The 27,046-nt window shown below is 38.8% G+C and overlaps 1 protein-coding gene across 7 annotated transcripts in view; it reads left to right on the forward strand.

Moving 5' to 3' along the window:
- Nucleotides 1-27,046, forward strand: part of AKAP7 (A-kinase anchoring protein 7) — a 145,294-nt gene that overhangs the window by 104,119 nt on the left and 14,129 nt on the right. For 2 of the 7 annotated variants that reach the window (XM_064598107.1, XM_064598108.1), the window contains exon 8: nt 2,868-2,936. The exons of 2 other annotated variants lie outside the window; for them this stretch is intronic. In XM_064598107.1, the coding sequence (XP_064454177.1) occupies nt 2,868-2,936 (69 nt within the window). Of the gene's footprint in view, nt 1-131; nt 441-2,867; nt 2,937-27,046 lie in introns of those variants that run through there. 3 more of the 7 variants (XM_045865547.3, XM_064598110.1, XM_064598109.1) reach the window with 3 other exon arrangements.

Below are 27,046 nucleotides of genomic sequence, written 5' to 3' on the forward strand. Positions count from 1 at the left end.
CTGCGGGAGAGAGGACCACTCATTGTGGTTTGTTCTGGACGATCTTGCTTCAAGACACACACAGTTCTGCAGGCTGTGCTCGAGGCACGGAGCGGAGGCCGGGAGCTCTCAGCTGGGTGAGAGAATTGGGCGAGCATGGGGCTACTTCTCTCACTGAATGCCGGCCCCAGAGCCCTTGCCGCTGGCTGGAGGACTGGGAGGTGGAGCCTTTTTGCTCACGGCGAGTCCCCTTCTCCTTTCTCTCTGCCGGCTGTGCATTGGCTCTTGGAGCTCGGGCTGCTGCTGGGAGTGGAATAGGCAGGGCGTGCTCGCAGATCGCAGGGCGAGCTGCAGCTTCTATTTGGGGCACCCGGGGAGAAGAGCACCGGGAAGGAAAGACAGCACCAGTGCCATGGGTCAGCTCTGCTGTTTTCCTTTCTCAAGAGATGAGGAAAAGATCAGTAAGTGTGATTGTACTGGGCAGGATCCGAAGTGCTTGACTATTTTGTGTGGTTGTCTTCCAGGGGTCGTTTTGGGGTTTTTTTCTTACGGGAAAGATAACAGAAGAATGAGCTGTGATTTTTTTTTTCCCTGTGCGTTTCTTTAAAAGGATTGGTAGGTATGTGGTTAATAATTAACTGGGGAAAGTACCGTGACTCAATAAATAGGCTGTGTTAAAAATACAAAATCCTGAAAACTTATTTTTGATTTTCGTCTGTTGCTAATCCTACAGTTCATCCTTACCACACTATCTAGAGTCAGAGTTTAGTTTTGACTTTCTTTAAATCACTGCATGCAATTTGAGATGTTGTATAAGCCGGACTTCATTTTTCTTCTCTGCAATTGGGATATTTTCAGGGCAGTGCTCGATAATAACATAGAGAGAAGAAAAGCTGGCTCTAGAATGACGGATATTACACATTTGCAGGTATTTTCACGTGTCCTCTGCTTTGTTCTCCGTGGAGGGGATTCAGGTGTAACTGTTAAGACAGCTCTCCAAACAGGTGATGCTGCTTTGCTTCCCAGCAAAAACCTTACACATATTTTTAAGCCGATGCCAGGCAGATTCAACATCTGCTTATGGTTGGGAAAACAACTTAAACTGATGACACTTGCATTAAATTCTTTTCCTCACTGGATTCTGTGTATTCGCTTACATTTTGACTTTGTTAAATACAGTACTAGCATTTTAACTCTTGTGCTGAATAGAATTTGCCTTACAATAGTTGCCCCCAAATACTGAATTTTTAGTTCCTTTTCCATAAAGTGTTTATAGTCATACTTTCTGAATTTGCAGCCATATCATCAGGGCTTTATTTAAGTAAATTTAAATAGGTCTATAGAATCTCATGATATCTGGTTCAGATACTGAAAGGTCCACATCTGGCTTATATTTCCTGCTGCTGGTTCTTTAGGAAACTAGCCAGGGGCAGGTTTTAAAAGCATTGATACACAGCCATACCTGTTCACTTGGGAAATAAGCCAGCTTTTATAAGAAATCTTCTGGGAGTGCTTTGGAATAAATGTTGGGAGACTTTGGAGCATTGGATTATTAACAAGAGCCAATAACTGTGCTCTAAATTTTACTTGTGAAAATGATAGTGTACAATATATGATGACCCTGAGCTTAAAACCTGAGTGAGTTTACAGCAGAATTGTTCTTTTTTTTTTTTTTTTTTGTAACAATGAGCATCAGCATTAGTTTGGCAGCCTGAAACTTTCCAGGTATTTGTCAGGATGATTTATTTGTAGTTCCCGAGGGTTTTGGTTGATGGAGTCATTGCTTGAACACCATCTGTATCTGAAGAACCGTGGTATGGACAGATGTAGGGATAGTAATTCTCCCCTTCTCCCTCTTTACCCTTCACCATTTCCTGTTCCACCGCTCCCGGTTTTCCCCCGGAACCCCTGCTTTACTTGTATTCTGCTTCTCTCCTTCCCCATGTGTAAGCAGTCTTCTTGGTGCTGACAGAAGTCAGGGTTCACCTCATTAAAGAATTTGCTCTTCTCTGTCTTTATCTGGGATCGTAGGGTGCAAAGTCTCATGTTTTATGCACAGTACTGCTTCATATTAGCTGACAGGGAGTGGTAGAGACTGCCTTTTGGGGTTACTTCCTCAAGTTCCAAAATTTTAAAAACAATTGAAGGCATTACACTGTGTCTGAAGAAAGTTCTAGTTCAGAAGTGCAAATGAGGGTTGGAATCAGTGCATTTGCTCCCCTTTCTTCTCCTCCACCCCCACCGGCTGCTGACCTTCCCCTGTCCCCTCACCAGTCTTGCATTTGTCTTTGATTTTGATGTTGCTTCCCTGTTTTTCTCCTCACGATCTGCTCCACACTCCATCACACATCCCATCAGCTGTTTTCCGATGCTGTGTTTGATTTCTGTGCTACCGGAGGGTCTAAAGAAGAGCTTCTCTGCCAGGCACTGCTTCGCTGCTGGTAATACATGCCTAACAGTACTTACAAAGGGGACTTGAGAAAAAAACGGCAGAGAATTCATTAGCCATGCCCCAAGAAACACGTAAATTAGCACTAACTAGAGATAGCCAGTCCATAAGTTGTGTTGATAACGGGTAAAAGCATCCATGGTAGACGTTTGGGGGGCCCAGCCTTCTTCTGATCCTGCTGCTGGATTGTACAGTAACCTCCTGGGTCTTGTTCATCATTGTATCCCCACCTAGCAGCCTTGTTAGCCTGCTCTGAACCACATGCTCAGTGGGGACCTACTAGAGGCAGAGTACAAAAATGCAAATGCCTACACCCTTCAATTCTGCTGTAAAGGATGATGGCTCTGAAATATACCTCCTCAGGGCAGCTCAAATTATGGAGAACTACATGAGGTTTGGGTGAAAGTTTACATTTGTGGATGTCATTCTCAAAACACAGGTGAGTTGGAAAGCCCGTCCTCTACCGTCCTGCAGAGGTACAGACAGGATATCCCCAGCTGGCCAAGTGGTAAGAGTCAAGTGACCCCTTCTCCCCTCCCACTGCTGCTTTATCCTGCTTTGACCCTTGGTGGTGGTGGTAGATGGAAAAATATTCCCATTTAATTCATTGTTAGTGTTACTATTTTAATCTATCAATAGCGAACAAGATGATTGTTTAATCAACTAGTTGTGCAAGGGGCCTAAGTTTGTGTGAAAAGTTAACTGCCTGCGTAGCCAGAAATCTTGGTAATGGGGTGAATCGTCAAATACAGTAGAACCCATAATGGTTTATTTTTCAGCTAATGCAGCCCAAAGCAACTACACACCTTTTTGTTTAAATCCCAGCAGTAAGCATTTTCTTAAACTGTATGCTTTGGGGCCACATTAAGTAGAATATAATGATAATAAATGCATGTTTCTTGCAAGATTAATAAATGCATTTATTGCAAGATCAAGCTCTTTCTGTTGCTACACAGGAACATACTTAACATGAAACATTACTCTAGATACTGTAGGATTAACAGATGTTGTAGATAACTCTCAATGCAGTATTTTTGCTGAATTCTTATATAGCACTGTTTTCTTTGCATTACCTAATTTCTCATAGTGAGTTTCCTGAAGGGAATGTCCACGAACAGGAATGTTACTGTACAGGCTTACTGACCATTGTACTTTATCAATCTCATGAAATAGACCTCGGAAAAAAACCTAATAATGAAAAGCAGATACTTCTGTAATGAATTAGAAAATATTCCACTGGCTCTTCCCCTATTGCAAATTTTCCCATTTGGAAGTACATTGCTTTTATGTAGAATGAAATAGATGAATGTCCAAAGATGAACCATACTGTCTCATCAGCTAGTCAGGTTACTGTCACCGGAGGTTGCCAAGCATAGAATGAGAAGCCATTGCTAGGGATGTGTAAGGGTGAACAGAACAGCTAATAAATGGATACCCTGGCAACTTGGTTACTTTCTAGCCCTGATATTCCGTGATGCTGAAAATAAAATCGTATGTATTTCAACAAGACACATATTTTAATTTTACAAGTATGTGTCTTCTTATTGGAGTATAATTGACATACAAATTAATTTCGTGTGTACAGCATAGTGATTTGGACATGAGTCTACTTTGGGAACTGATAACTACAGTAAGTCTAGTTACCATTTGTCCCCAAAGTTAATAGAATATTATTGAATGGATTCCCCATGCTGTAGATTATATTTCCTTGACTTATTTATAGATGGAGTTTGGTACCTCTTGATACCCTTCACCAATTTTGCTTCCCCATCCCTCTGGCAACCACCAGTCTGTTCTCTGTATCTGTGAGTCTGGGTTTTGTTTTGTTGGTTGGTTTTAGCTTCCACATGTAAGTGAAATCATGCGGTATTTATCTTACTCTGTGTGGCTTATTTCACATGGCATAATACCCTCAAGGCTTGTCCATGGTGTTGCAAATGGTAATATTTCATTCTTTTTTGAGGCTGAGTAGTGTTCCGTGTGTGTGTGTGTGCGTGCACGCACACACGTGCATTCCACATCTTCTTTATCCATTCATCTATCAACACTTAGGTTGTTTCCAAATCTTGGCTATTAGAAATAATGCTGCTGTGAACATACGCATGCATGTATTTTATCAAATTCATGTTTTTGTTATTTTGATAGATACCCAGAAGTGGAATTGCTGGATCATATAATGATTCTATTTTTAATTTTTTGAGGAACCTTCATACTGTTTTCCATAGTGGCTACACCCCCTTACATTGTGCATGAGGGTTCGTTTTTCTCTGTACCCTCACCAACACTTGTTATTTCTTGTCTTTTTGATAATAGCCATTTTGGCAGGTGTGAGGTGATATCTCATTGTGGTTTTGATTTGCATCCCCCTGATGATTAGTGATGTTGAGCATCTTTCAAGTGCTAATTGGCCATTGTATGTCTTCTTTGGAAAAATACCTATTCAGATTCTGTGCCCAATTTTAAATCAGATGTTGTTGTTGTTGTTATTGAGTTATATGAGTTCTTTATATATTTTGGATATTAACCCCTATGGGATATATAATTGGCAAATATCTTCTCCCATTCCATAGATTGCCTTTTAATTTTGTTGATGATTTCCCTGTCTGTGCAGAAGCTTTTTTTGTTTTGTTTTGTTTTGTTTAGAGGCTTTTTAAGTTTGGTATAGTCCAATTTGTTTATTTTTGTTTTTGTTGTCCTTGCCTTTGGAGTCAAACCAAAAACCACATCACTAACATTATTATCAAGGAGCTTACCACCTGTGTTTTCTTCTAGGTGTTTTATGGCTTTAGGTCTCACATCCAAGTCTAATCCATTTTTGAGTTAATTTTTGTATATGGTGTAAAATAGTGATTCAGTTCCTTTCTTTTGCATGTGGCTGTCCAGTTTTTCAACACAATTTATTGATGATACTATCCTTTCTGTATTGTATGCTCTTGCCTCCTTTGTCATAAATTAATTGACCACGTATGCATGGGTTTATTTCCACTCTGTTCTGTTCTATTAAATTGTGTGTCTGCTTTTATGGCAAAATCATACTGTTTTGATTACTATAGCTTTGTAGTATAGTTTGAAATCAGGAAGTGTGATACATCTAACTTTGTTCTTTTTTCCCAAGATTGCTTTGGCTATTTGGGGTCTTTTGTGGTCCCATACAATTATTAGAATGATTTGTTCTAGTTTGTGAAAAATGCTGTTGGAATTTTGATAAGGATTGCATTGAATCTGTAAATTGCTTTGGATAGTATGGACATTTTAACAATAATAATTCTTCCAGTCCATGAGTGTGGAATATCTTTACATTTATTTGTGTCATTTTCAGTTTTTTTTTCATCAGTGTCTTATAGTTTTCACTGTATAGATCTTTCACCTTCTTAGTTAAGTTTATTTTTAGATTTTTTTTTTGATGGAATTATAAATGAGATTTTTTTCTTGATTCCTCTTTCTGATAGTTTGTTATTAATGTATCGAAAAGCAACAGATTTTTGTATTTTAATTTTGTATACTGTAACTTTATTGAATTCATTTATTAGTTTTAACAGTTTTGGGTAGCCTTTTCTGGGTTTTCTCTATATAATATTGTGCCATCTGTTAAAATAGTGACAGTTTTACTTCTTTCTTAGCAGATTGGATACCATTTATTTCTTCTTTATGTCTTGTCTGATTGCTGTGGCTAGGAATTCCAATACTATGTTGAATAAAAATGGGGAGAGTTGGCATCCTAGTCTTGTTTCTGGTCTTAAAAGCTGAGGGTTTGTCATATATGGCCTTTATTATGTTGAAGTATATTTCCTTTATACCCATTTTCTTGAGTTTTTATCATAAATGGATGTTGAATTTTGTCAAATGCTTTTTCTGCATCTGTTGAGATGATCATATGATTTTTATCTTTCATTTTGTTAATGTCACATTATTTGATGTTGAACCATCCTTGCATCCCTGAAGTAAATCTCACTTAATGTTGGTATATGATCCTTTTAATGGATTGTTGGATTCAGTTTGCTAATACTCTGTTGTGGATGTTTGCATCTATGTTCATCAGAGATATTGGTCTATAATTTTCTGTTTTTATGGTGTCCTTGTCTGGTTTTAGCCTCAAGGTAATGCTGACCTTAAAATGAGTTTGCAAGCATTCCTTGCTCCTCAATTTTTTTGGAAGAATTTGAGAAGAATAGGTATTAAATCTTCTTTGAATGTTTGGTAGAGTTCACCAGTGAAGCCATCCAGCCCTGGACTTTTGTTTGTTGGGAGGTTATAAGTGTGTGTTTTAACAATACACACATATTTTACTTTTGTATGTGAAATATTTCTCAGTATAGTTTTTTGTTTGACATGAGTTATGAGGATAGTATTTGTTTCATAAATATGAGCCAGATATCAAGGTAGTTTGTTTCTGATGATTTGGAATTTGGTGATATAACAGTAATACATAAATTGAGATAAAATGTTAATTTCATGTCTGGTGAACACTTATATTTTTGAACCTTAATTACCATGGTGGATATCATTCAGTTGCGCTCAGAGAAGTCTATGTTTAGATTTTCTAATTCCCTGGAGGGCTTCCTAGAAATCCTATAGCCTTATCCTTTGCTCCTCTCATTTGTACTTAGATACACCCACTTTGAGGTTATCTTTTGTATGTGTGTTCTGTCTCCTCACAGATTTCAAACACCACACATGCAGGACCCATGTTCTATACCTCTCTTCACAGCTCTAGAGCCTAGCATAGTGTGTTACCCAGAGGAGGCATGTTCTAAATGTTTGTTAGTGAAGAGAATGAGACACATTTCCTGTTACAAGTACGAGAGAACGGGAGTCAGTCTGACATCAGTCTGTCAGAGGACAGAACTTGGAATGACTCTGGTTAATGCTGTAACCTGTAAAGAACTTTGGTTACTGAATGTACCAGAGTAGCATTTTAATTGGTTCTCACTTAGATGCTACAGCATGTGTCCCAGGAAATGTGTGATAGGGAACCTGCCATCAGTGGACAACAGTGTTCATCATCCTTGCTTGCCTGTAGAAATGCTTTGGACACAGGGACACAGTGGTTAACTATTCTGCTGCTGCCTATTGAAAACCTATAGCCTGTCCCTTGGCATGAAGTTTTTACTATAGAAAGAGCACAGGACTGGACGTAAGGAGAAGTGGGCGAGAAACTCAGCTCTGCTAGTAACAGCCTGACTCTGGGGAAGTTACCAACCTCTGTGGGCCTCGCTTCCTCATATTTAAGAAGTAGGGCTTGAACTACCATGATCTTGAAAGTTAGCTTCTCCCCATTTGTCCCCTAGAAGTAAGAGTCTAGGGAATAAATAAGATAGAATGCAGTTCTTTCTTCTTCCTGCTCTTCCTCCCTCCTCTTCTTCTTTTTAACTTACTGCACACTTCCTGTGTGTCAGGTACTATGCCAAGTGGGATCATTCAGGAAACTGCTTATGAAGAGAAGCTATTAGAAAATAGATGCTTCCTAACTGTCCCAGTTAACAGGGGAAGTGGCTGGAAGCCCGTAGTTTGGAGGCGTTCTCAGTTACAGTCGTCCAGAGGTGCTGGGGGGCCGAGAGCTGGCAGGAGGCTGGGACCCCAGGCGGTTCGTTCCCTGCTGCCCCGTTTCTGAAGCAGTGAGGCACAGTGCAGGCAGTGATGCTCTGTGTAACCGGAGACCCCGTTTTGTGTATGTTTCCTGTGGGTGATATTGGGGCAGCACCAGTAATGTTGTGTGATATAAAGCATTTAACCATAGTCACTAGAGATTAGATTTTTTTCTTTACTAAATAATGTATACCCAAGAGGTTTATGTTTCTAAAATTAAGTAGAGGAACTCTAATGCAAATTCTCATAGTTACTATTCCTGTCTTCACTCCCTGATTCCCTTTGCTAATTCATAGGCTATATAGTAACTGTTTTCCTTTTTGTTGCTGTTCTCAGACCTTTTTACAGTTTTCCTGGATTGTATGATCAAATGCTGAAGTAATTTTCTTTGGGAGTACAAAGGTTGTAGAATTTTTCCCAGCCTCTAGTGCAGTCACTGGCTGTGTGAGCTCTACCCAGATGCCCTGTCGAATAATGTGATGTGACCTGTCCCTGTGTCTTCTTTCCTGGGGGAGGGCCGTGTGAAAAAGAAGTGGAGAATCTGATGTACATAAGGATTTTGGCTAATAGAAAAAAGCTTCGTGTATTACCCCTTCCTGGGGCATTTGCATTTTAACAAGCCTCATTATCGCACGTGCTCTTGGGAAGTATTTGTAGTAAAATAATAAAATAAATTAAGCAGCAGTAATGACTAAGTCCAAAATAATCTCTAGTGGAGGAATTTCAGGCAACTAGTAAAACTCTTTCAGGGCATCTGATAAATCACTTTCTATAGATAATTGCTTTCCTTTTAATTAAGTTGGCCTTGCCTAATATGTAGGTCTTTCAGCTTTCATCCACAAATTTCTGATACCCACAGTAAAGAAACTCAGAAGAGCTCTAAAATTCTCAGTGCTGAAAGCAAGGGGTTTTGGAGGCAGATAGACTCAGCTTACATCTTTGGTTCTAATATTTGCTATGTAACTTCTCTAAGCCTCCGTACCTTCATCTTAAATATCTACATATTATGAGAATTAAATAAGCTAACGTGTATAAAATGCCTGACACTGTGGTTAACATATAATAGACCCAGTAAATATCATTTCTCTGTAACAAATGAGAGTATACTGCATAATTGTAGTCATTTTAGAAGTCAGCTTGGCAGAACCATGGTTTTATTTTTAGCATGCCCAGGAAGAGAAAAAAGGGACTTATAGTTTCAGGCCTTGAATTGTTGAGTAGTCTTATCAGTGTGTTATTTTTTCCTTTGGGACACTCCCTTGCTTTCTCCTTGGGATCTGTCCGTCAGGATGCCTTACTTCCCTGCCCTAGGAGAGACGTGTGGTCCAAGCAGAGTTAACTGAGAGTCTTCCCTAAGACTTGATAGAGGGTCTGTCTTCCTTTTGGGTTGTGAGTGTAAAGGTTATAAACATAAGATTGCTACTTTGTAGGGAGTCAGTGGGAGTCTTCTTGAGAATGAAACCAGCACAGAAGAAAGGAGGCCAGAGAAGGAGAAAGAGTCAGTCCTGATGATAATATTAGCCTGAGTTCAGCCATGATGAAGATCTTCTTCATTAAAGCATGAAGCATTAAATACTCCTCTTTCTTTGCTTAAGTTTGCTTGAGTTAAATTTCTGTCACCTATAACCAAACAGCTTCAGATACTATATAATTATTGAGGACACTCTATATAAGAGTAGACCCATTCTGGAACAAATATTTACAAATCTGGTGAAGAAGTAAAAACTCAAAAAAAAAAAAAAAAGTAAAAACTCTGATTTCTCCTGAACTTTCATGTTCCATTTTAATGGCAATAAAATTTAGCTTCAAGCAAGAGCTGTTATGAAGAGTAATTCCATCCACTTCAACTAATATTGTTGAGCACCATACATTTGGAAGGCTCTGAGCCAGGTGTTATGGAAGGTGCAATGATGATACATGGTCCCTGTTTTTGGAGAATTTCCTTTTAATTTGCATGGCTTTTTAAAAAGAGAATTGTTGGAGCCCAATGTGTATTATGCCCTGAGTGGAAAAAGCCAAGATAAAAGGTCTTGGTGTTCTCAGTCAAACAAGCAAAGTCACAGCCCTTCCATACCAGGAAGTTACGTGGCTGCATCCGCCAAGTCCAGGAAGAACGAGTTAATTACCACTGAGGGTGGAGGTTGCCTCAAACCCCTGTCACAGGCAGTGGGTACAGCTTGATGCAGGCAAACACCGTTTCTACAATAAACATTTTAGAAAATAAAGTTTCCTATGACAAACATTTATAATGCCAAAGGTACAAGTTAACAGAACTTGGAACTGTTAAAACCAGCCTTTACATTATATAGTCAAGTTCTCTGCCCTTAGCAAGTAGTCATAGACAAAAACTGAACTATACGACAAAAATAAAAAGAACAAGTATAGTTTTAGCTCAAAATCTGTGGAAACTGGGATATAAAGGATGTTAATTTTCCTAAAGGCTGAGTCAAAGATATTTGAAGTTTATAATTTTCTGTTTCTACATACTGCCCCCGAAACTTGTGAGTTTATTCAAGGACATTTGTAAGCCTAAGATATATGTACAGAGAAATTGTAATGCCTGAGAGAAAGTGTTGTGAAAACAGGATGCTTGGAGTAGATGGAGAGAAGGTTTCACATTCCTAAGAGAGACAGAGCTCACCCAGTTGGTAATGCAGATGGGAGAGGGAAGGAATCTGATGGAAAGGGTGACCCACTTTCTTACATGATCCTGCAGCCCTCCCCACCACCTCTCCTTTGTCTTGTGGTTAGAATGTTGGTGTTGGCTTTTGCCATGTAAATTACTGCAAGTTTCAGTTTGATGTCTTGCATCTGACTGTTAGAGCAAAAATAAAATTCACACTTTCTAAGCATTTAAAATATTCAGCTAAAGTTAGCTGTGAAGCTCAGCTTGTTCAGAGTTTTGATTGATGTTTATGATAGCTAATAAAATGGCAAGCAGATGATCCGTTCATCTAAGACCTTCTCTCTGGATCTGTAGCAGTTGGATCTTATTTAACATTCTGACAAGTGGGAGTGTGTCCTGAGGAGGGAGGCCAGGATGGTGAGGAGCCTGGAAACCACATCATAAGAGGAAGGCTGAGGGACTATGGCTGCTGAGCTAGGAGAAAAGAAGGGGGATGAACTAGTTGTCTTGAAATATTTGGAGGACTCTTTAACATGGAAGGAAAAGAAGAGTTATTATGGTTCCAGCGGGGCAGAATTAGGACAGTGGGTGTATGTTCTCACACATCTTCTTTTGGTGATTTTAGATATATAAAACCCAGTAGTATTTTAATTCTGCAATAACTCTAGTTTTTTTTTTTTTTATACAACTATGTGTATTTATAGATGTGTACCTCTCCACAAATACATATGCAAATATATAAACATATGAAGAATTTAAAAATAAACAGTAGGAGGATTCTAGCTCTCATCAGTTGACCTTTGAACAACATGGGGGTTAGGAGTGCTGACCCCCTGCACAAAGATCTGTATATAGTTTTTGACTCCCAAAAACCTTAACCACTAATAGTCTATTATTGACCAGAATCCTTACTGATAATATAAACAGTTGATTAACACATAGTTTGTATGTTATATACATTATGCACTGTATTCTTATAATAATGTAAGCTAGAGAAAAGGAGATGTTATTAAGAAAATCATAAGGGGGGCACCTGGGTGGCTCAGTCGTTAAGCGTCTGCCTTCGGCTCAGGTCATGATCCCAGGGTCCTGGGATCGAGTCCCACATCGGGCTCCCTGCTCGGCGGGAAGCCTGCTTCTCCCTCTCCCACTCCCCCTGCTTGTGTTCCTGCTGTGGCTATGTCTCTCTCAAATAAATAAATAAAAAATCTTTAAAAAAAAAAAAAGAAAAAAAAATCATAAGGAAAATATATTTACAATACGGCACATATATTTATGGAAAAAATCTGCATGTTAAGCGGTCCTGCTCAGCTCATAACCATGTTGTTCAAGGGTCACCTTAGCAATAACTCTAGTTTTAAATAATGAAAATACTGAAATGGAGTCCTAAGCACAGAGAAATTATCATAGTCAAATTTTGCATTAGTAATTCTTTTTTTCGAAGCTTTATTTATTTATCTGAAAGAGAGAGAGAGAGCACAAGTGGAAGGGGCAGAGAGAAAGGGGGAGAGAATCTCAAGCAGACTGCGCTGAGTGCAGAGCCCCATGCGGGGCTTGATCTCACAACCCTGAGATCACGGCCTGAGCTGAAATCGAGAGTCAGATGCTTAACCAAGCACCGTCCGGGCTCCCCTGCATTAATAATTCTTAATTTGAAGCCATCTTAAATGGAGGACCAAAGTTTTTGTGAAAAAAATGTATGCCTCTCTATTATTTTTTTATCTTGTAATAACCATTAAATGACCATTTGAACTCATTTCTTCAAGATCAACAGACTCGCTTTAAAATAGAAATGTAGGGGCGCCTGGGTGGCTCAGTCAGATAAGCCTCGGACTCTTGATTTTGGCTCCGGTCATGATCTCAGAGTCGTGAGGTCAGTCCCTGCATTGGCTCTGTGCTGAGCGTGGAGCCTGCTTGGGATTCTCTCTCTCCTTCTCCCTTTGCACCCCCCCCCCCCGCTCCCCGTACTCTCTCACTCTCTCTCAAATAAATAAATAAGTAGTTAAAGTTGAAATATACTATACAACTTTGGGTTCTTACCTAGGTATGTTTTTGTATTATGTATACATAACATTAAATGTTGATTGTTGAATTCAGTAGTAACTGTGGGCAGTTGGTATCATTAAGTCCTAGAAGTAACAAGCTGAGGTGCATTGCCTATTACCTTTATAAGTGAAATTTTTATGAAAATATTTTGCCCAAATTTGGACTTTAAGTTAATTTCCTCTAATATGGGTATAGGAAATTTAAGATACCAATTCATTGTTATGCTGCTGTGTACCATTACTATATACTGTACACTCTACATTACTTAATCTCCTCTGTAAAATTCGACTTACAGATTTGTAGCTTTTGTAGAACCTAAAAATGTATACATAAAACTATATGAAATTGGAATATTAAATTCAAAGGCATAATAGATTGTTTTATGGGGAAGCAAGTTCACAAAATATGCAGTCTTTCTAAAAAAAAAAAAAAATCAGCCTTACAGCTGCTCCTAATTTGGTACTGTTTGCTCTTATGTCTTAGTCCTCTGTAAATACCACACTGTGGGGGTGGGGGGAAGCTACAGAGACAGTCGTGTCAGGTAGGATCCGGTCAAGCAAATACACCGGTTATTTTAACAGAGAGAATTTAACGTAGGGAATTAATTAAACAAATTTTGGAGGAATAAAGAATAAAAGGCAATACTGACGGAAAACATAGGTAGTGACTTTCAGGCTGGGGTCACTTGGGGGAGGGACCCCAGGGAGCTGAGACTCAGGCCTTGGAGGCGGGGCTGCTGTCTCACCTCAGAGCACACAGCTGGGCCCTGTGAGGCTAGGGTGCTGGCCTCAAAGGGGGCCACTCTGTTTTGCTCTTCTCTCTGAGGGAAGGCAGTGAGGCTGATTCTAGGAGTGAGGAAATAAATGAAAACTGCAACCAACGGGAATGAGTGGCTGCCATCAGGGGGACAACCCCATGGGAACAGTGAGCAAACAGCCAAGGGCAAGCTCCTTTCCCCCTTGTGCAGCTGTCCCATGTCCCTCTGGAGCTTCTTCTTGGAAGAACCATCTATAAAAGCTGTGGGAGGTACAGGTTGTAAACTACACAGTCCTGGAGGGTACTCTACATATCATACATATATGTAGCTGGCCAAGGAGAAATCCATTTGCCAAGTCCAGTATCATAAAGCTGAATAAAGCTGGGTTCAGGGCTGAGAGACAGTCGTTCAGTAACTGGCACAGAGTAATCGGCTGTGTTTTAACATTATCTTCTGTTTTCATTGTTCCAAGATAAGCATTCAGTTTGTCAGTTTGTGGTCCTTATTTCTTTGGGGACAAGAATAATAATTGTATTAAATAATGGTGTATAAAATACCACAAGTATTTATAAATTATGTAGAAATGTGAATATTTCAAAAGAAATAGTTTAAAAATAGGTAGTAGTAATCAAACGAATTGTTAAGATGTTTCTAAGGAAATCCATCATCCAGATCAATTTAGTAAACTTAGAAAGAACAAAAATTTTTAAAACTAATTCATAAACAGTTTATGAAATTCTTTAAAAATAATTTCTCTTTTGAAGTTTAAGTATGTGTCCTGCAATCTTACCAGTCTTACTCATAGTATGATTTTTTTGTGTGTGAATATGTCTCTTTTTTTCCAGCTTTATTGAGATATAATTGATATATCATTCTGATGAATGTCTTTACACCAATTCTCTCATTCCAAATTAATGATGTTCACTGTGAACACATGACAGAGGGACAGGTTAGTGAATTAGGGGAATTACACCTGCAGCCAGGCAGAGGTTAGTGTTTGGAATGATAAGCAGTACTCTCATGGCTTTGGAAATTAAGGGAACCAAAGGCTCAGATGCCAGGAGGCCAGGGCAGTCTGTGGAATGTTCTGAAAATTCTGAGGAATTCTTAAAAGGAGCTGGGATCAGCCAGTCAGAACAGAAATAGAAAAGGGCAGTCAAAAGAGTCAAGGCAGTGAGAGGTTAGATGCCAGGAAGTTACAGACATCAAGACAAATTTATTCTTTTTTTATTAAAAGGGAGAACTTACTGGCTCATATATACAAACAAGAAGATGGGTAGAGTTGACCTTGAGGCTGACTGACAGGCACTGTGAACCCTCTATCTCTTCCAGTGGCTTCTGTGTTCTCACCCTCTCAGACTTCGCTCTGTGATGGGGATGACTTCCAGCAGCTCTTAGGAGCATTTTTCCCACTCAACTTCTGAGCAGAATGGGCTTCTCTTTCCTAATCCCCATATATAAAATCTGAAGAAAGGTACAGGTTATAAATTATACAATCCTAGAGGGTGCTATACATATCAAAGACATTGTAATTTATGTATTATGGCACAAAGCACTTTTATATACTAATAAGAGCTATATGTTGTGAAAAATTTCCAAGAGATAGAAATGAAGTGTCTTGAGGAAGGGACACTTAAAAAAATTTACACGGGGCACAGTGTGGACCAGTGGTTTCTCTGGTAGACCAGCAGCCCCACTGGAGTCATATGGAATGTGAGATGAGCAGTTAACTGAACCGGAGAAGTGAAGCGGGTGCTCTGATTTATCAGAAAGGGTTGGTGGTAAGTGAGGAAAGGATTTGGACCAATCATTATAAAGTAGATACGTCCTGGAAGCCCTGTGGGGGTGGTCAGCAATGGAGCAGTCAGTCACTGATCCTGAAGGAACCATGTATGCTCTTTCAGTTCTTGACAAGGAGAACCGCCATGCATCCCCTCTCATTCTAAATTTTGGGAAGCTCAGAATCCAGTTCATGGCTCTCATGATCTGCACTTCTGTGATCTACACTTCCCTCTGTTCTTTACTTGCTGTTATAATTTATGTTTTTTCTTGGTGTAGATTTTTACTTTTTACTTATAGTGTACTTTTTACAGTATATATTTTTTGCCACTAATTATCTCAGATCTTCTTGAGCTTGGATGACGAACAGACAAATGATGAAAAGAAGCATGTGGCTGAAGGGATGGAAGGGCCCTACTAGGAAAACAAGAGCAAGGTAGAAGCTGTGAAGGATTTTGACACTCACTACACGTGCATAACGCACATCCTGAAGTAGATATGTTCCTGGAAAGTTGCATAGAAACTAGACTTATGTGATTATTTTTATCAATTGTGATTTACAGAAAATCAGTTTCAGTGCCTCACATTCAGTGTGGTGCATCTAGAAACCTAAAACCATCTGTACCTCATTGTTTCAGCTGAGATCTGTTCATATGTCTGCTGAAAGACCTGTTGTAAGATTAATTAGTGGTAGCTCTCCTTTGTACCTAAGAAGGAATGTCATTCAGTTGCAAAAGAATGTAAATGCAAGCTCTAAAGAACAATACATAAATTTCTTATTTGCAGTCACTCCAACATTGTTTTAAGAAAAATACTCTATAAAGTGAGTAGGTTACTAATAATCATGTTTGCTTACAGAGATGTATAGGAAGTATCAACAAATAGCCTTGTAACCTTGTAAGTTGAAAGCTTTCACTTAAAACAGTAAGAATAGTTAATTGTATTGAATTCTTTCTATAAGGGGGGCACTGTACTAAGTGCTTTATATTATTATCTTACTTAATTTTCACAACAGCCCTATGGCATAGAACTACTGTTATCCCTGGTTCGCAGATAAAGAAAGTGAACCTCAGAAGGGTTAAACAGATACCAGGGATACAGAGCTAGTAAATGGAGGAGCTAGGATTCTAGTCCTGGTATTCTGACCCTATAACTTAACAAGAAGCATTATAAATATTTTCTAGTTGGAAGTCTCATTTTAGTGGTAAAGACATCACAGAAAGTATCATAGAAATATATTTCCCAACGCCAGATATGCAGCAGCATCATGGTATAATGGCAAAAGTGTCCTGACTTTGCCATATTTAGTTGCATGGACTTGGGCAAGTCTCTTGGCTTTTCTGACCCTTGGTTTTCTCATAGGTAAAATAGTGATAATAATAGTAAGCTTTTGATTTAAATATGTGGGGGGAAAAAAGGTAGGCACATAATAGGCACTTAATATTGGGTAGGCTTATTATTATTAAAAGGTTCCACAAATATGATAATTACCACTGAGTAAAGTAACGTTGGGTGTTATGAAAGCACGGGTATGTAGAGCCTTGGGACTCCATATGCAGGACACTAGGTCTTCGAAGGAGCTGGTGATGAGGATCATGACTCCTCAGCCTCTGAGGCTCCTGGGAAGAGACTCTAAGCAGCTGTAGGAGGGACAGGCTCTGGTTTATTCTTCAGAGAAAAACACTGGACAAGACCAGGGTTATCTCTGATCTCCTCCTTCTGACTGTGTTTTCGGTGCCCTGCTTTCCCCGGGGACATTAGGCTTGCCATTAGGGTGGCCTGGCGAGTAAGCCCCATGTGACACCGAGTGTTCTGTGCTCACCCTGGGACACGTGGGCAGGTTTCTTACCCAGACCTGAGACTGCTATGCTGGCAGCAGTTCTTCCATACTTGGAGATCAAGAGCTTGGGAAGCAAACATCAACTGACACAAGAAATGAGTTCATTTACATTTACATACCATTAGCGCATTACTCAACAAGTGTAAATGCTAGTTTAATTTCCTATTGTAAGAATTCACATATTCAAAGAACTTTAAAATATTTTATTTATTTATTTATTTATTTGAGAGAGAGAGCAAACACAGAGGGAGAGGGAAAAGCAGACTCCCCACTGAGCAGGGAGCCCGATGCGGGGCTCGATCCCAGGACCCTGGGATCATGACCTGAGCCGAAGGCAGCCGCTTAGCTGACTGAGCCACCCAGGTGCCCCTCAAAGAACTTTAATGAACAGTAGATATCACCAAAGAGAACTTTAAAATAATTTCATTTTCATCTGAGTGCTTTCTGGAAGCCTCTAGTAAATTGATAATCATAGGTCATTGAAAAAAGAAAAGTATATCTTAAATTACTTTCTTCAGTTATTCTTCCTGAAGCTAAAGCAGTAAATGCACGAGTTCAACAAGCTTCAGTTTGTTTGTTTTTTTAAATGAGTAATGAGACTATATTAATGAACGCAAGTTGGCAGTAAGGCGAAGAGTGTGTGAGGAAGTGGGGGCGGCCAGGACTGCATTGGTCAGGAGGTGAGGGGAAGTGGAGACATTGCCCCTTGGCATCTGTCCCTCTTTAAGGACTCACAGTGTTCCCCTCAGGGCCTCTCAGTGGTCTGTGGGGACAGCAGAGCAGGATGACTGGCCCCTTTTATAGCTGGAGAAACTGGTTCCAGTGCTCAGAACTCAGTGCTCACAAGTAGGCTCAGTTTCTTTATTCATTTTTGTTACATGCCCTGAAGAATGGCCAAGGATGACCTTAAATTGTATTTTCTCTTGATTTTATTTATTTTATTTTATTTTTAATTTTTTTTAAGTAGACTCCACCCTGGGCATGGAGCCCAATGTGGGGCTTGAACTCACAACCCTGAGATCAAGACCTAGGCTGAGATCAGGAATCAGATGCTTAACCGACTGAGCCACCCAGGCGACCCTCTGATTTTATTTTCATGACTAATCATTTTCAAGTTTTCTTTAGCATCTCGTATTCTCTGTTTGACCTACTATTTTTGCTTTTACAATACCTGATAGATATGGTCCACAGATTAGTCAGTATTCAAAAGCAAAATACACTGACCAGATAGTTTTATGGGCCTGGATTTTCATTGCTCAGACTTTAAAATTTAGGTTTTAGAAACCAGCAAAGAAAATGAACAGTGGCAGTTTAACCTATTTTATGTGTTGGCTAGTTGAGTAATTAGATTGAAAATCTTGTAGTATAAAATGCATTCTATAGTCTCATCCAAAATGGGTTTGGTTTAGGATTAGGCAGCTGAGTTAAAAGGAGCTATGTTTTGAATAATTTTTAAAGTATGATTTATTTCTTTCTATGATATTGAAGTATTTATGATGCTCTTAATCACATTGTAGTTATGGTTGTATTTTAGTCTGTCTCACTGAACTTAATGACTGGTTATTTGCATTGAACCTAAAACAAAATGAAGTAAAATCATTGGTTAGTGGCATATCTGATGTTTTCCTATAAAATTATAGGGACATTCTTAGACCAAAGCTTATATTTTTAAACATCAGCAGAAATGTGAATACCTAATTTTCCTTAACATTATACCTCATGGGTTAAAATAGGGAATTCCTTGAAGACAAGACTAAATAATTTGTGTAGAAATAAATGATGTGCAAACTACTTGGTATGCCCTGCAGAAGTCTCCATAATCTCTCCCCTGAGTACATTTGCAGCCTCATCATTCTCCTTCCTTCCCACTAACCGGTCATTGTATACTAGCCCAAGTTCTGCAGTTACCTGAGCAAGCTGGTTGGCCTTCCCACTTCCACCACGGTCATGTCATTTCTCCCCTGGCCCCCCTGAGATACACTTTGAAGATCCGGCTCAAGCATCACTTCATACAGGAGACTTTCTTTTGATATTTTCCCCTAGTTAGAATTGACCACTCTCTACTCCGTGTACCCACTCTGTGTTGTACATCTTCCCTTCCGAGCATTCACGATCTCTTCTTTATCTCTTCACACGTATTTCTACCTCTGCTACGTTGCAGGTGTCCTGAAGGCAGGGCCCATGTTGGATTAATTTCTATATTCAGAGCAGCAATGCTAATCACATACAGAGGGAGTTCACTGAATGTGTGTGGAAGGAAAGATGAAAGGAAGAAGGAAAGATGGGGGATAGAATGAGGGGATTATACTCCATTAATCAATATCCATTATTTAGTATAAAGATCTTAATCCGGGAGTGAAACTTTCTGAGTTTCTTGGTTTTGTATTTTTTTTTCCCCAATTAGCCAACCATTAAATTATGTGCTGTTTCTCTCATGTACACCCTCACTTCCCCGGGGTGTGGGTGCACCAGAGAGCTGGGGGCTATCTGCCTGGGGGCCAGTGCCCTGGATGAACTCATCTGCCTGATTTTGAGTGAGAACTCCAGATTTTCATCACTTCTACTATGTGATCTTGTGTAATCTCTTGTGTTTCGTTGTTCTTGCTTGTAATATGGGAAGAATAACACTTATTTTACCTCAAGAGGTTTCTTTGAGAACCGGATGCAATAATGTTTCTGAAAGCACTTTGAAAAGTGTGAAGTGTTGTCTGAGTGACTGGAGGGAAGCATTCCTGTAACTGCTGTTTGTGACCTGGCACCGTGGGGGTTTTCTCAGTCTGGGGGACCTTTGACCAGGGTGTGTCCTGATTGCTTGAAAAGAGGAAAAGTGGTATCTACAGTTACGATTTATTTCACCAGATTAGATTGATGGCAGCATTTATGCTGCTGATTTGCCTTGGTGAACATTGCCTTTAGATCAGGAAAGTGGCCTTTATTTCTGCTTGAATCAACTCCTAGCCTGGAATATCAGCCTAAGAAGAGAAGTATGTATTACAATGAGCAGGTGTGTTAACCCAGCAAGTGAAAATTAATCCCAGCTGGTTGTGCTTTTAAGTTTTATGTACAACTCTCTCTCTCTTTTTAAAAAGATATTTATTTATTTATTTATTTATTTATTTATTTATTTATTTATTTAAGGGGGGAGGGGCAGAGGAAGTAGGAGGGAGAGAGAATCTCAAGCACACTGCGCACAGAGCCACAGAGCACCAAGCCTAACATGGGCCTCAATCCCATGACCCTGAGATCATGACCTGAGCCAAAACCAAGAGTCGGACGCTCAACCAACTGAGCCATCCAGGTGGCTCTGTTTTATATAAAACTCTCTTAAATATTAAAATGATAAAAAATTACATGAACATGGTAAGTTTTACAATTTAAAGCAATACTTATTTTCTAGCCCCCTTATTTTTCTTCCAGATAAGATCATCATGCTTTTGACATGTTTGAGACTACCATTTATTTCCTCTCTGTCATATGAATAACTTTCCAGGGATAACCATACTTCTATTGATACTCCTTTGTACCAGGGCTTGTGTTTGAAATCTCTGCTGCTTTTATGATTGCTCGAATGGCACTTCCCAATCAGTTTTGCACAAAAGGATGTACAGTGGTCCTTGAGCAAATAGTCAAGGATATTGAGAACTCCTTACATTCCCAATGCAAGCAAATACAAGAATCAAAATTCAGGGAGGGAAAAAAAACCCATGGTCTCTAAATAGTAGAGAGCATTTTGTGATAGGGAACAGTTTAGAAGCAATACAAGGCAAAACAAATGAGCAAGACAACCTAGTGAGTACAGTGCCCCTTGGACATAGATTTCAGCAACAGAGTGACAGTGATCACTTGTCAATCAAGGACTGGCTGCACATGAGTTTGCTCTTTCGGAGCAGATTAGACCAAATGATACATGTTTTGTACACTGAAGGGGAGAATTAAAATGATTTGGGGTTCATTCATGCTCAGAAACCACTCCTGTCTATTACACTGGAAATTATTTTTCAAATTTTTATATTGAGCGCCATAGAAGAAGATGATGCAGAAGGAGAGCAATGGAGAATCTGAAGCGTGCAGCTGTGAGAGATTGCAGTGGAGATGTGTTATCTCAGAACAGAGAGAGGAGCTGAGGAAATCGCCCTTGTTACCAGCTACATGCTAACTGCAAAGAGTGACAGGGCACTAGGCATTTCCATATTGCCAAGTCCACATGGTGACCCCAGTAGACCCCCAACTTTGTCCCTCATCATGAAGTTGTTCTCCTTAGTATTACTTAAAATTGAGGTGTCATTGACATATAACAGAATTCACTCTATGTCTGTGTGTGTGTGTGTGTGTGTATACAGTTTGGGGAGTTGTAATCAACATGTAGGGTCATATAACCACCACCACAATCAAGACTAGGAAGTGTTCCCTTATCCCCCCAATCCTCTTGTGCCCATTTAAAGTCAACCCCTGCCCTTGTCCCCAGCCCCCAGCAAGTTTCCAGAATGAAATCCTGCCTTATGCAGTCTACTGACTGTGACTTCCTTCACTTACTATAAGGCACTTTAGGTTCATCTGTGTTGTTGATGTATCAGAATTCATTCCTTTGTATTGCTGAGTACTGTTCTGTTGTGTGGATGTACCACAGCCTGTTGATTCATTCACCAGTTGAAGGGTATTTTGGTTGTTTGGGGAAATTAGGAATAAAGCTACTACAAACATTTATGTATAGGTTTTTGTGTGACCATATGCTTTCATTTCATTTGTTTTCAATTCTGGCTAGAAATGAGATTGCTGGTTACATGGCAAGAATATGGCCAACTTTCATAAGAACAACTTTTGTAAGAAATTTCCAAACTGTTTTTACAAACTGGCTGTTCCATTTTTGCATTTCCACCAACAAGAAGGAGTTCCAGTTGCTTTACATCTTCACCAACACTTGATATTGTTAATCTTTAAAAGTTTAATTTTAGTGGGTGAGTGATAGTATCTCATTGTCATTTTAATTTGCCTTTCCCTGATGGCTGGTGATGTTGAGCATTTTTCACATGTTTATTGGCCATCTGTATATCTTGTGGGGTAACTCTTCAATTCTTTTGGCCATTTTTAATTTTTTTTTTTGTCTTCTTACTAAGTTGTGAGAATTCTTTTTTTATTCTGGATACACATTCTTTAATGGCTATGACTTGCAAATATTTTCTCCCATCCTGTGGTTTGCCTTTTTCCCCTTAACAGTGTCTTAAGAAGAGCGAAAGTTTTACATTTCGATGAAGTTCAATTTATCCTTTTCTTTTGGTAGACTTTTTTTTGGGGGGGGATCCTATTTAAGAATCTTTGCCTAATCCAAGGTCACTAAAAATTTCTGTATTTTCTTCTAGACATTTTATACTTTTAGCTCTTGTATTAGCTCTGTGATCCATTATGAGTTCATTTTTCTATCTGCTGTGAGGTAAGGATCACATTCCTCTCTTAAAGCCTATGTCTTGGGGCACCTGCGTGGTTCAGTTGTTGAGCGTCTGCCTTCGGCTCAGGTCATGATCTCAGGGTCCTGGGACTGAGGTCATGATCTCAGGGTCCTGGGATCGAGCCCCGCATCTCGGGCTCCCTACTCAGTGGGAAGCCTGCTTCTCCGTCTTCCACTCCCCCTGCTTGTGTTCCCTCTCTCGCTGTGTCTCTGTCAAATAAATAAATAAAATCTTTTAAAAAAATTAAAAAAATATATATAGTCCTTGTATCATGTGACCTTGCCGAACATATTTTTGTAGATTCTTTAGGATTTCTAGATAAATGATAATATATACTGAGAATGAAGACAATTTTACTACTTCTTTTTCAATCAAGAGCTTTTTACTCATTTTTGTTGTTGTTGTTTTGTCTGATTGCATTGTCTACTACTTATAGTACAACACTGAGTAGTAGTAGTGAGAGCAGATCGTTCCTGATCTCAGAGGAAAATCATTGCCTTTTACCTACTAGGCATTGCTGTGGGTTTTCCTAGAAGCCCTTTTAAGCCTAAGAATGTTTCTTTCTATTTTTAGTTTGCTAAGAGTGTGTATCATGTTTATCATGAATGATTATTAAATCTTGTCAAATTCTTTTTCTGAATATATTGAGATGATTGTATTTATTATTTGTTAGTATGGTGAATTATACTGATATTCAAATGTTAACTCAATCTTGCATTTCTGAAATAGACCCCTCTTAGTTATGATATAGTATCTTTTTCATGCATTGCTATATTTGATATGGCAGTATTTTCGTAAGGGCTTTTATATCTCTATTTGTGAAGGATACTGTTCTATAGTTTTTTTTTTTTCACATGTCCATCTGGCTTAGGTATCACAGAATGAATTGGGAATTGTTCTCTTTCTCCTATTTTCTAGAAGATTTTGTGAATTGGTAAAATTTCTTCCTAAAATACTTGGTAGAATTTACCAACAGTAGAACCATCTGTTGAAAGATTTTTGTAAAAGATTTTATTTATTTATTTGAGAGAGAGAGAGCATGAGCCAGGGGGAGGGGCAGTGGGAGAGGGACAAGCAGGCTCCCCGCTAAGCAGGGACCCCCGGACCGGGGGCTGGATCCCAGGACCCCAAGATTATGTCCTGAGCCGAAGGCAGATAGTTAACCGACTGAGCCACGCAGGAGCCCTGAAAGATTTTTTTTTTACTATAATTTCAATTTTTTTTTTAAGATTTTTTTTTTTAAATTTATTTATATGACAGAGAGAGACACAGTGAGAGAGGGAACACAAGCAGGGGGAGTGAGAGAGGGAGAAGCAGGCTTCCCGCGGAGCAGGGAGCCCGATGCGGGGCTCGATCCCAGGACCCTGGGATCATGAACCGAGCTGAAGGCAGACGCTTAACAACTGAGCCACCCAGGCGCCCCAATTTCAATTTCTTTAATAGGGCTATTTATGTTATGTGTTTATTCTTGAACAATCAGGTAGTTTGTTTCTTTTAAGGAACTTGCTCATTGCATCTAGTTTGTTGCATCTATTGGCATAAAGTTGTTAATAATATTTCCTTATTACCCTCTTAATGTTTGTACCATTGATGGTGATATTCCCTCTCCCATTCCTGATATTGGTAATATATATCTTCTATTTTTTTGTTCTTGATCAGTTTGGGTAGAGAGTTGTCAATCTTACTGATTTTTTTTTTCCCCAAAGAGCCAGCGTTTGGTTTTATTGCTTTTTCACTATTGTGTATTTGTTTTCTGTTTCATTCTACTATTATCTTTATTATTTCCTTCTCTCTGTTTACTTTGGGGTTAATTTGCTTCTCTTTTCCTTTGTTTTTAATGTGGCAGCTTTAATAAAACTGATTTGAGACCATCCATTCTTATTTTCTAATCTAAGCATAAAATGGTATAAATTTTCCTCTAAGTACAGCTTTAGCTGTATTCTACAAATTTGATATGTCGTCTTTTAATTTTCATTCAGTTCAGAATATTTTCTAATTTCTTCTGCTTTCTTCCTTAATCCATGGATTATTTAGAATTGTGTTGTTCAATTTCTAAATAATTGGAGGATTTTCAAGATATCTTTCTGTTAGTGATTTCTTATTTGGTTCCACTGTATTTTGAGAACATGCATGGGATGTGCTGATAATTTTAAATTTATCGAGACTTGTTTTATGGCTCAAAATATGATCTCCTTTTGTAAAGGTTTTCTGTATACTAAAAAGAATGTGTGTCCTGTGGTTGTTGGGTGGAGTGTTCTATAATCGTCAGTTTGGTGGATTTGGTTACTAGTCTTCAAGTCTTCTATATTTTTATTGAATTTCTCTCTCTTTGTTCTATCAATGTTAGAGTGGGCTTGAAATCTCAAACTCTAATTGTGGATTATCTATTATCCTTTCAATTCTATCAGTTTTTACTTCAGGTACTTTGAAGCTCTTGCTATTAGTTGCATACACATTTAGGATTTTTATATCCTCTTGATGAATTGATTTCCTTAAGGTTATAAGATGTCCCTCTTTATCTCAGGTAATACTCTTTTTTTTTCCTGAAATCTGCTGTGTTTGATATTGACTCTCTAGCTTCCTTTTGACTAGCTTTAGTATGATATATCATTTTCCATCCTTTTCCCTTTAACCTTTCTGTGTTTTTATATTTGAAGTAGATTTTTGGTAGACATCATAGTTGAATCTTATTTTTTATGCAAATTAACAATCTTTAATATGTTATTGGAGTGTTTAGACCATTCTGTGTTTTACATGATTAGCAGTATGGGCGAATTTAAACCACCCACCTTGCTTGTTCTTGTCCTATCTTCTCTTTGTTCCTTTTCCTCCTCTTTTACTGCCTTATTTTGTTAAGAATTTAGGATTCCATCTATGTTTATTATTGGTTTATTAGCTATGCCTCTTTTTTATTTTTACTTTAGTGGTTGCTCTAAGGTTTTAAAATACACATTCTTAACTTAGGATGGTGTGCCTTCAAATAATAAAATGCCACTTCACATTTAACAAAAGAACCTTGCAACAGTTATTTCCATTTTCCCACCCAGTCTTGGTGCTATTGTTGCCATATACTTTATATCTATGTATTTTATAAACTCCATTTAAAACAGTTCTCGCTCTCTTTTTTTTTTTTTTTTTTTTTTTTTAGAGAGCGAGAGAAAGAGACACAGAGTAAAGGTGGAGTAGACATGGAGAGAGAGAAAGAATCTCAAGCAGGCACCATGCCCAGTGTGGGCCCAATCCCACAACCCCTGACCATGACCCTAGCAGAAATCAAGGGTTGGACCCGGGATGCCTGCGTGGCTCAGTCTGTTAAGCGTCTGCCTTTAGCTCAGGTCATGATCCCAGGGTCCTGGGATGGAGCCCTGCATCGGGCTCCTTGCTCAGCAGGGATCCTGCTTCTCCCTCTGCCTGCCGCTCCCCCTGCTTGTGCTCACACTCTCTCTCTCTCTGACAAATAAATAAATAAAATATTTTTTAAAATTAAGAAAAAAAAGAGTCGGACACTCAACCGACTGAGCCACCCAAGTGCCCCAAACCAGTTGTCTTTTAAAGAGATTAAGAATGAGAGAAAGTCTTTAATTTGTATCTTCATATGTACCATATGTACAGTTTTTAGTTCTTTCTTGTCTCTGAGTAGATCCAAATTTCCATCTGGTATCATTTTTTTTTTCTGCTTGAAGTTTTCCTTTAATATCTCTTCTAGTGCTGGTTGATTAACTCAGCATTTATATGTCTGGAAAAAATCTTTTAGCCTCATTTTTGAAAGATAATGTGTCTGGATAAAGAGTTCTATGTTGCCTTTTCTTTATTGTTTAGTACTTTAAAGATATTGTACTCTTGTCTTTGGCTTGTATTGTTTCTGATGAGTAAGTTTGCTATCATTCTTGTCTTTGTTCCTCTGTGTGTAATGCATCCTTTTTCTTTTGGCTGCTTTTATGGTTTTTTCTTAATACTGGTTTTAGCAACTTGATCATGATGTTCCTTGGTGTGATTTTCTTCACATTTCTTAAACTTGATATTTTTGAGTTTCTTGAATTTAAAGTTTTTATTGAATTTCAAACATTTTTGGCTGTATTTCTTCCTCTATATATTTTTTTCACACTCCACTTCTCCTTTCCTTAAAACCCTTTCCTAATTAAATTGAGTCTCTGGTCCAATATTCCTGTTTCTTAACTGTCTCTGTAATGTGTCTCTTACTTTCCTACTGCATCTACCAAAAATTCACGTCCTCATTGTTTCTCTTTTTATCTACTGTAAAAACTTGTCTCTATTTTTACCCCTCTCAAATCCTTCTTCCATATTCTACATGGCTATTACAGTGAATTTTCTAAAATATGCTATCCTTAAAATTCTTCAATAATTGCCTATTGCTTATAGAATGAACTTAGACTCCATAGCCTGATACATAAGGCCCTTCATCTGTACTTGCTCTCCAGCCTTCTTTCCTCCTCCACCTCCTCCACCCTCCCCATGACACTCTGGACTCTTTATACCGGTACCATGGAATTACCTTCAGTTCCTTAAGTGCATCATGCAT

This window comes from Mirounga angustirostris, unplaced genomic scaffold, assembly GCF_029215605.1.
Source record: "Mirounga angustirostris isolate CCGP_5_RB_7025 unplaced genomic scaffold, mMirAng1.0.hap1 SCAF_8, whole genome shotgun sequence".
NCBI lineage: Eukaryota > Metazoa > Chordata > Mammalia > Carnivora > Phocidae > Mirounga > Mirounga angustirostris.